At 44.3% G+C, this 11,348-nt stretch overlaps 1 protein-coding gene across 1 annotated transcript in view; it reads right to left on the reverse strand.

Annotated features, from left to right (window-relative positions):
• nphp4 (nephronophthisis 4) overlaps nt 1-11,348 on the reverse strand; it is a 479,472-nt gene that overhangs the window by 165,447 nt on the left and 302,677 nt on the right. Inside the window, exon 10 of the mRNA XM_078239167.1 lies at nt 7,123-7,258. Coding sequence (XP_078095293.1) covers nt 7,123-7,258 — 136 coding nt within the window. The remainder of the gene's footprint in view (nt 1-7,122; nt 7,259-11,348) is intronic.

An 11,348-nucleotide genomic window follows, 5' to 3' on the forward strand; every position in this document is an offset into this window, starting at 1 on the left:
AGAGTGAATGCAAGCAGGCTTTTTCCGCTGAGGCGAGGGGAGAAAAAAACCAGAGGGCATGGGTTAAGGGTGAAAGGAGAAAAGTTTAAAGGGAATATTGGGGGGGCTTCTTCACGCAGAGAGTGGTAGGAGTGTGGAATGAGCTGCCGGATAAAGTGGTAAATGCAGGGTCACTTTTGACATTTAAGAAAAACTTGGACAGGTTCATGGATGAGAGGGGTGTGGAGGGATATGGTCCAAGTGCAGGTCAGTGGGACTAGGCAAAAAATGGTTCGGCACAGACAAGAAGGGCCAAAAGGCCTGTTTCTGAGCTATAATTTTCTATGGTTCTATGGGTCTATTGACTAGGTTAGGATTGTTTTCGCTGGAGTTCAGACGAATGAGGGGGGATCTCATGGAGACTTATAAAATTCTAACAGGACTAGACAGGGTAGATGCAGGGAGGATGTTCCTGATGGTGGGGGAGTCCGGAACTAGGGGTCATGATCTGAGGAGTCAGGGTAGACCATTTAGGACGGAGGTGAGGAGACATTTCTTCACCCAAAGAGTGGTGAGCCTGTGGAATTCATTACCACAGGAAGTAGTTGATGCCAAAACATTGAATGTAATCAAGAGGCAGCTGGATAGAATACTTGGGGAGAATGGGACCAAAGGTTATGGGGAGAAAGCAGGATTAGGCTATTGAGTTGGATGATCAGCCATGATCGTAATGAATAGTGGAGCAGGCTCAAAGGGCCAAATGGCCTCCTCCTGCTCCAATCATCTATGTTTCTGTGTTTCTAAAACCTGCCACAGGCAGGACCGGAAATTTACGCCCAATGACTATTTTCAAGGTTTTATACAATTTATTACTAGCTTCAGAATAAGTTCACAAAATCCTCGAAAGCAGCAAGTCGTACCAATGAGCAAGATTTCCTGGTTCCAATGAGTTAACTGGTCTCACCCGTAGTAATGTACTGCCTCAGAGGAAAATGAATGGAAGAAAAATTTGCATTTCTATCGCATCTTATCACACAGCATTCCAAACCAATGAATTAGCTTTCAGAATGCAATCACTCTTGTTCCCTTCAGCTAGTTTGCAAACAGCCAGATCCGGCAAACAGCAAACAAATGAATAACAAGATAAAAGCAAAATACTGCAGATGCTGCAATCTGAAAACAACAGAAAATGCTGGAAAATCTTAGCAGGTCTGACAGCATCTATGGAGAGAAAATAGAGCCAACGTTTCGAGTCTAGATGACCCTTCGGCGGAACTAAGAGCAAAGAAAATCAGCAATGAGGGTGGAGGGGTTTGGAGGGGGGGTGGTGTAATCGGACAAAGGGAATGTAAATGAGGATACAGAAGGCTGAAAAAAGCGCTAAAAGTCCAAAAGTGTCCATTAAGTGGTCAGAGTGAAGGGCAGAACGCAGAGCAGAAGTACAGATGGTTAAGGGACTGCCTGGGGACTATGGCAGTTGCCCTGAAAAGGTGTGTGTGTTAGAGAATAAAGAAGTGGAAAAATGGAAGTGAGAAAGAAGGGTTATTACAAGTGGATGAATGAGATGAAAAGAAGAAACAGAATAAAATAAAATGAATGGAAATGGGGTGAAGGTGGAGGGGAGAGTTCATGCTCTGAAGTTGTTGAACTCGATGTTCAATCCGGAAGGTTGTAAGGTGCCCAATCGGAAGATGAGGTGCTGTTCCTCCAGTTTGCATTGGAGTTCGCTAAAACATTGCAAAAGGCCAAGGGCGGACATGTGGACAGGAGAGCAGGGTGGTGTGTTGGAGTGGCAAGCGATAGGAAGGTCTGGGTCCTTCTTGCAGACGGACCGAAGGTGTTCAGCAAAGTGGTCACCCAGTCTGTGTTTGGTCTCTCCGATGTAGAGTAGACCGCATTGGGAGCAGCGAATGCAATGGACCAGATTGAAGGAGGTGCATGTGAATCACTGCTTCACCTGAAAGGGGTGTTTAGGACCTGGGATGGTGAGCAAGGAGGAGGTAAAGGGGCATAGAAACATAGAAACTAGAAGCAGGAGTAGGCCATTCTGCCATTTGAACCTGCTCTGCCATTCATTTTGATCATGGCTGATCATCAAATTCAATATCCTAATCCCCCCTTCCCCCTCATATCCCTTTAGCCCAAGTGCTGTATCTAATTTCTTCTTGAAATCAGACAACGTTTTGGTCTCAACTACTTTCTGTGGTAGTGAATTCCACACATTCACCACCCTCTGGGTGAAGAAATTTCTCTTCACCTCAGTTCTAAAAGGTTTACCCCTTATCTTCAAACTTTGACCCCGAGTTCCGGATTCCCCCACCACTGGGAACATTCTTTCTGAATCTGCCCTGTCTAACCCTGTTAGAATTTTATAAGTTTTTTTGAGATCCCCTCTCACTCTTAGAAACTCCAGTGAATATAAGCCTAACTGACTTTGTCTCTCCTCTTATGACAGACCTGCCATCCCAGGAATCAGCTTGGTAAATCTTCGCTGTACTCCCTCTGTGGCAAAGACATCCTTCCTCAGATAAGGACACCAAAACCGCACACAATACTCCAGATGTGGCCTCACCAATGCCCTATACAATTGCGGCAAAACATCCCAATCCCTATACTCAAATCCTCTTGCTATAGAAACATAGAAGATAGGAGGCAAGGGGAGGCCATTTGGCCCTTCAAGTCTGCTCCACCATTCATTATGACCATGGCTGATCATCCAACTCAATAGTCTAATCCTGTTTTTTCCCCATAACCTTTGATCCCATTCACCCCAAGTGCTATATCCAGCCACCCCTCAAATACATTCAATGTTTGGCATCAACTACTTCCTGTGGTAATGAATCCCACAGGCTCATCATTCTTTGTGTGAAGAAATGTCTCCTCACCTCTGTCCTAAATGGTCTACCCTGAATCCTCAGACTACGACCCCAGCTCTTAACTCCCTCAACATCGGGAATATCCTCCCTGCATCTACCCTGTCTAGTCCTGTTAGAATTTTATAAGTCTCTATGAGATGCCCCCTCATTCATTTGAACTCCAGCGAAAACAATCCTAACCTAGTCAATCTCTCCTCATACATCAGTCCCGCCATCCCTGGAATCAGCCTGGTAAACCTTCGCTGCATTCCCTCGAGAGCAAAAACATCCTTCCTCAGAAAAGGAGACCAAAACTGCACACAATATTCTAGGTGTGGCCTCACCAAGGCCCTGTATAATCGCAACAGCACATCCCTGCTCCTGTACTCAAAACCTCTCGCAATGAAGGCCAGCATGCCATTTGCCTTCTTTACCGCCTGCTGCACCTGTATGCTTACCTTCAGCGACTGGTGCACAAGGACACCCAGGTCCCGCTGCACATTCCCCTCTGCCAATTTACAGCCATTCAGGTAGTAATCTGCCTTCTTGTTTTGCTTCCGAAGTGAATAAACTCACACTTATCCAAATTATACTGCATCTGCCATTGATTAGCCCACTCACCCAACCTGTCCAGATCATTCTGAAGGATCTCTGCATCCTCGTCACAGTTCACCCTCCCACCCAACTTGGTATCATCTGCAAACTTTGAGATGTTACATTTTGTTCCCTCATCCAAATCATTTATATTGTGAATAGCTGGGGTCCCAGCACCGATCCCTGTTGACCCCGCTAGTTACTGCCTGCCAATTTGAAAAGCACCCATTAATTCCTACTCTTTGTTTCCTTTCTGCCAACCAGTTTTTGATCCATCTCAATGCACTTCCCCCAATCCCATCTTGGACAATAATCTCTCGTGCGGGACTTTGTCAAACGCTTTCTGAAAGTCCAAATGTACCACATCGACTGGTTCCCCCTTGACAACCCTATTAGTTACATCTTCAAAGAATTCCAACAGATTTGTCAAGCATGATTTCCCTTCATAAATCCATGCTGACTCTGTCTGATCCTACCACTGCTTTCTAAATGCTCTGCTATAAAGTCCCTGATAATGGATTTGAGAATCTTCCCCACTGCCAATGTTAAGCATACTGGTCTATAATTCCCTGTTTTCTCTCTACCCCCCTTTTTGAATATTGGAGTGACATTAGCTACCCTCCAATCTGCAGGGAGTGTTCCAGAGTCTATAGAATTCTGGAAGATGGCCACCAATGCATCCACTATTTCTAGAGCCACTTCCTTAAGTAAGCCAACATACCATTTGCCTTCTATACTTCCTGCTGTGCCTGAGCGCTCACATTCAGCGACTGATGCATGAGGACTCCAAGGTCTCATTAAGAATCCACCTCTCAATTTACACCCATTCAAGTAATAATCTGTCTTCCTATTATTGCTACCAAATTAGATAACCTCATATTTATCCACATTATACTGCATCTGCCATGCAGATGCACACATACTCAGCCTATCCAAATCATGCTGAAGCATCTCTGCGTCCTCCTCACAGCTCACCCTCCCACCCAGCTTTGTATCATCTGCAAATTTGGAGATAATACATTCAGTTCCCTCTTCCAAATCATTAATATATAATGTGATCAGTTGACCTCCTTGCTCAGGTCCCTGCGGAACCCCACCAGTCACTGACTGCCAATCAGAAAAAGACCGATTAATGCCAACTCTTTAGCAACCAGCTTTCCATCAATCTCAAGATATTACCTGCAATCCCGTGTGCTTTAACTTTACACAGTAGTGTTATGTGAGGCCTTGTCAAAAGACTTCTGGAAGTCTAAATAAACCACATCCACTGGTTCTCCTCGGTCAACTCTACTAGTTACATCCTCAAAATATTCCAATAGATTCGTCAAGCCTGATTTCTCTTTTGTAAATCCATGCTGACTTTGTCTGATTATACCACTGCCTTCCAAATGCCGAGTTATGAAATCCTTAATAGTATACTCCAGCAACTTCCCCAGTACTGATGTTAGGCTCACTCGTTCCCTGGTTTCTCTCTATCTCCCTTTTTGAATAATGGGCTTACATAAGCTACACTCCAATCTGTAGGAACAATTCCAGAGTCCAAACAATTTTGGAAAATAACCACCAATGGATCTATTATTTCCAGGGCCATTTCCTTAAGTATTCTGGGATGGAGATTAACAGGTTCTGGAGATATATAGAATCATAGAATCATAGAAACCCTACAGTGCAGAAGGAGGCCATTCGGCCCATCGAGTCTGCACCGACCACAATCCCACCCAGGCCCTACCCCCACATATTTTACCTGCTAATCCCTCTAACCTACACATCCCAGGACTCTAAGGGGCAATTTTCTAACCTGGCCAATCAACCTAACCCGCACATCTTTGGACTGTGGGAGGAAACCGGAGCACCCGGAGGAAACCCACGCAGACACGAGGAGAATGTGCAAACTCCACACAGACAGTGACCCGAGCCGGGAATATCCACCCTCAATTCCAACAATTCCCCCAAAACCATTTCTCTACTGATGCTGATTTCATTCAGCTCCTCACTAAAACATGTTTCTCTTAGCACTTATAGTACATTGCTTCAGTCTTCACAAAGGAAGACATGAGTAAAGTAAAAGTTTAATCCCTCAGCCATTTCTCGTTTCTGACTGTAAGGGGCCTACATTTGTTTTTGTCAATCTTTTTCTCTTTACATGTCTATAGAAACTTTTACAGTCAGTTTTTATGTTCCCCGCTTTCTTACTTTCATACTCTATTATTCCCTTCTTAATCAATCCCGTGGTCCTCCTTTGCTGAATTTTAAACTGTTCCCAATCCTCAGGCCTATTGTTTTTTCTTGCCAATTTGTATGCTTCTTCCTTGAAACTCATACAATCAGATGGCCTCCTTCTGCACTGTGGGGATCCTGTTCTCTGATTCTATTACATATGTATACATGGGAGATCCCGGGGGATGCCTAGCAGTCTGCAGCCGGCTTCCCCGGCGAGTTGAAGCTCTGCGACCCCCGCCATTACCAGTGTGAAACTCACAACTGCCAAAAGATTGTCAGAGTCTGGTAAAATTGTGCTGTGCACCTCGCTGAAAAAACCGGAGTGAAACACATAGAGTCGTAGAGCTTTACAGCATGGAAAGAGGCCCTTCGGCCCAACTTGTCCATGCCACCCTTTTTTTTAAACCTCTAAGCTAATCCCAATTGCCCGCATTTGGCCCCTATCCCTCTATACCCATCTTACCCATGTAACTGTCTAAATGCTTTTTAAAAGACAAAATTGTATCCGCCTCTACTACTACCTCTGGCAGCTCGTTCCAGACACTCACCACCCTCTGTGTGAAATAATTGCCCCTCTGGACACTTTTGCATCTTTCCTCGCTAACCTTAAACCGATGCACTCTAGTTTTAGACTCCCCTATCTTTGGGAAAAGATATTGACTATCTAACTGATCTGTGCCCCTCATTATTTTATAGACCTCTATAAGATCACCCCTCAGCCTCCTATACTCCAGAGAAAAATGTCCCAGTCTATCCAGCCTCTCCTTATAACTCAAACCATCAAGTCCCGGTAGCATCCTAGTGAATCTTTTCTGCACTCTTTCTAGAATAGGGTGACCAAAACTGTACACAGTATTCCAAGTGTGGCCTTACCAATGTCTTGTACAACTTCAACAAGACATCCCAACTCCTGTATTCAATGTTCTGACCAAGCACACTGAATGCCTTCTTCACCACTCTGTCCACCTGTGATTCCACTTTCAAGGAGCTGTGAACATGTACCCCTAGATCTCTTTGTTTCAGACTTTTGTGGCACTTGGAATTTTTGGGGGGAACATTCGGCCCTACATGATCGAATGGGATTTGAACACACAAACCTTTCACTGATACGCTAGCTTTCAGGTAGCTTTGGTTGGAAGAATCAACTCATTTCCTGAAAGGATTTAACTTGATCTGATCCTCATTAAGGCTCTACTCCACCAGTAATTAGAACCTCTTCCTTAAAGAAAAATCAAAATGTTCAATGCACTATGGTTTCCTCTTCTAGTTTACTTCAAACTGGTCAAAATACTTCCCATTTCCTCAAAGAGATTTGAAATGTTTGTTTAGAAACAGTACAATATAACAAATTACAAGGTTGAAAATCTGCGTTACATAAACTTCTGCTAAACACATGAACACAAATTGCTAATTGTTGCTTTACTCACAATGTGTGCAAGACCACTGCTTCTAAAGCAGCTGGCAAGTAACTTACGGAACATAGAATGCTGTGATCCTTGAAACCGGTTTGATTTCCTAGACACTATTGATCGCTCGTATGTACTGCCTTCTTGCTTCTCCAAGCGACATGAGAAGCGGAAGGTGACAGTGCCTGATTCCACCTGCTTTACCTGAAAATAAGGAAATAGCTTTGTGAAACTTTGCATTCAAGAAAGAAATCCTACTTGGTTATAACTGGGTTTATCAGTCAAGGGTGCACTGAATCTTCCCAGCACAGGGAAGGCCTTCAAGAAACTTAAATGACACAAAAAATATTCGCAAGTCACTGCTGCATGTACAACACATACAAGTGTGGTACAGTGGTTAGCACTGATGCCTTCCAGCGCGAGGGATCCGGGTTCAATTCCAGCCTCTGGTGACTGTCTGTGCAGAGTCTGCACTTTCTCCCCGTGTCTGCGTGGGTTTCCTCCGGATGCTCTGGTTTCCTCCCACAGTCCAAAGACGTGCAAGTTAGGTTGATTGGCCTTCTAAATTGATGTGGAGATGCCGGCGTTGGACTGGGGTGAACACAGTAAGATTTTTATCAACACCAGGTTAAAGTCCAACAGGTTTATTTGGTAGCAAATACCATTAGCTTTCGGAGCGCTGCTCCTTCGTCAGATGGAGTGGAAATCTGCTCTCAAACAGGGCACAGAGACACAAAATCAAGTTACAGAATACTGATTAGAATGCGAATCCCTACAGCCAACCAGATCTTAAAGATACAGACAATGTGGGTGGAGGGAGCATTAAGCACAGGTTAAAGAGATGTGTATTGTCTCCAGACAGGACAGCCCGTAAGTCCAGAAGGCAAGCTGTGGGGGTTACTGATAATGTGACATAAATCCAACATCCCGGTTTAGGCCGTCCTCATGTGTGCGGAACTTGGCTATCAGTTTCTTCTCAGCGACTCTGCGCTGTCGTGTGTCGTGAAGGCCGCCTTGGAGAACGCTTACCTGAAGATCAGAGGCTGAATGCCCATGACTGCTGAAGTGCTCCCCCACAGGAAGAGAACAGTCTTGCCTGGTGATTGTCGAGCGGTGTTCATTCATCCGTTGTCGTAGCGTCTGCATGGTTTCCCCAATGTACCATGCCTCGGGACATTGGGGAAACCATGCAGACGCTACGACAATGGATGAATGAACACCGCTCGACAATCACCAGGCAAGACTGTTCTCTTCCTGTGGGGGAGCACTTCAGCAGTCACGGGCATTCAGCCTCTGATCTTCAGGTAAGCGTTCTCCAAGGCGGCCTTCACGACACACGACAGCGCAGAGTCGCTGAGCAGAAACTGATAGTCAAGTTCCGCACACATGAGGACAGCCTAAACCGGGGTGTTGGATTTATGTCACATTATCAGTAACCCCCACAGCTTGCCTCCTAGACTTGCGGGCTATCCTGTCTGGAGACAATACACATCTCTTTAACCTGTGCTTAATGCTCCCTCCACCCACATTGTCTGTATCTTTAAGATCTGGTTGGCTGTAGGGATTCGCATTCTAATCAGTATTCTGTAACTTGATTTTGTGTCCCTGTGCCCTGTTTGAGAGCACATTTCCACTCCATCTGACGAAGGAGCAGCGATCTGAAAGCTAATGGTATTTGCTACCAAATAAACCTTTTGAACTTTAATCTGGTGTTGTTAAAACTCTTACTGTCTTCTAAATTGACCCTAGTGTCAGGGGAATTAGCAGGGTAAATTCATGGGGTTATGGGAATGGGTGGGATTGTTGAGGGAGCAGGATTGATGGTCCGAACGGCCTTCTTCTGTACTGTAGGGATTCTATGATTAGCTCAAGTGAATTCATATTTTAAAAAGATACAGGTTTTTAAAAAAATGCTGAGGCCGTTTCTGTCATATTGCAGGTTTATTTTGTAGCAAACTTCTGCTCTTTGCTGATTTGGGAAAATTAATATCTTAGCCTGGGACAGATAGAGATTGGCTTCTGAGCGTGGGTTCAGGCACATTGTTGGGGAAGAGTTGAGTTGGCTTTATTTTTCGTCCAACCTTGTTAAGCCTGACCTGTAAGTGCAAAGTGACCTCCATCTATTCTCCCACCACCATTTGGCACTGCAGGAACATCTGGGTACAGGTACACTTCCGGGCAACTGCCCCTACTGAAACATATGAAAAGAAAGATTTGGAATTGTATTGTGCCTCCCATCACCTCAGAATACGCCAAAGCACTTAACAGCCAATTAGCTCAGAGTAATGAGGTAATAATAATCTGTTCTGGTGATGCTAAGTGAGGGTTAAACCTTGGCCTAGACACTGGGAAGAACCGTCCAGCTTTCTCTCAAATGATACCAATCTTAAATCTCATAGGGGCTGCATGGTGGCACAGTGGTTAGCACTGCTGCCTCTCAGCACCAGGGACCCGGGTTCCATTCCAGCCTTGTGTAGTCTGTACATTCTCCCCATGTCTGCGTGGGTTTCCTCCAGGTGCTCTGGCTTCCTCCCACAGTCCGAAAGACGTGCTGGTGAGGTGCATTGGCCATGCTAAATTCTCCCTCAGTGTACCCAAACAGGCGCCGGAGTACGACGACTGGAGGATTTTCACAATAACTCTTTTGCAGTGTTAATGTAAGCTCCTTACATAAGAACATAAGAACTAGGAGCAGGAGTAGGCCATCTGGCCCCTCGAGCCTGCTCCACCATTCAATAAGATCATGGCTGATCTTTTTGTGGACTCAGCTCCACTTACCCTTAATTCCTTTACTGTTCAAAAATTTATCGATCCTTGCCTTAAAAACATTCAATGAGGCAGCCTCAACTGCTTCACCAGGCAGGGAATTCCAGATTCACAACCCTTTGTGTGAAGAAGTTCCTCCTCAACTCAGTCCTAACTTGTGACACTAACAAAATAAACTTTAAACATATTTATGGCCCCCAGTTTTACCCTCTCCAAGTTTGTCTAGTTTAGTAATTATCTCCCTTCTATCTGATAGATTCTAGTGAATGGGAAAGTGACAAAGAATACCAAAGGATAGCAAAACAGAGGTAAGAGCAACAAAATGGAGAATGAAAAGAAACTTGCAACAGATGTGAAAATGAACGCAAAATGCTTATAATTTCATTAGGAGAAACAAGGCAGTCGGAAGCAATTGTGCCCCTTGAAAACCGATAACAGCATTACTGACAATGAAAATATGGAAAAGGCAGTCATGCTGAATATTACTTGGCAGCAGTACTTATGGTAGCAGAAGGAGACAGCATGCCAAACATCACAAAGGAACTATTATTGAATTAGGGACTCACCAAATTAATGTAAGCAAGACCACAGTAATGGAGAAATTAATGGCACTTAAAAGTGATAAATCCCCAGGGCCAAATGGTTTCCATCTCAAGGTTTTCAAAAAGGATGTGAACATTGTCGATGCCCTAACTATAATAATCCAAAGTTTTATCGATTAAGGAACTATTCCTATAGATTAGAAAACTGCACAAGTCACTCCACTATTGAAGAAAAGTGGCAAAGGGAGACCAGAGAATTATACATCAGTTAGTCTAACATCTGTGTTCAGGGAATTGTTACGAGTCTATAATTAAGAATTGTGAAACATTGAAAATTTTCAGCCCATCAGAGAAAGCCAAAGTGAATTTCTACAGGATATATGGGGAGACGATAGCCTCGAGATATTATCACTAGACTATTAATCCAGAAACTCAGCTAATGTTCTGAGGACCCGGGTTCAAATCCTGCCATGGCTGGTGGTGGAGTTTGAACTCAATAAAAAATCTTGAATTAAGACTCAACTGATGACCATGAAACCATTGTCGATTGTTGGAAAAACCCATCTGGTTCACCAATGTCCTTTAGGGAAGGAAATCTGCCGTCCTTATCTGGTCTGGCCTACATGTGACTCCAGAGCCACAGCAATGTGGCTGACCCTTAATTCCCTCTGAAATGGCCTCGTAAGCCACTCAGTTCAAGGGCGACTAGGGATGGGCAATAAGTGTTAGCCAGCCAGCAACGCCCATGTCCCACAAATGAACAAAAAAATGGCGAGTTTGATTGAACTTTAGAGGTGGCTACAGTATTGGGAAGCGGAATGTCGATGGATATTATTTATATGGACTTTCAAAAGACACATGATAAAGTCCTTCACAAGAGACTGTTAGTTAAAGTTGTAGCTCGTGAAAGTAAAGGCAAATTATGGAACCATTTAGGGAATTAGGTTAACGGAGGGAGACAAAGAGTAGACGGAAATTAGCAGACA

Source organism: Mustelus asterias, chromosome 22 (assembly GCF_964213995.1).
Source record: "Mustelus asterias chromosome 22, sMusAst1.hap1.1, whole genome shotgun sequence".
NCBI lineage: Eukaryota > Metazoa > Chordata > Chondrichthyes > Carcharhiniformes > Triakidae > Mustelus > Mustelus asterias.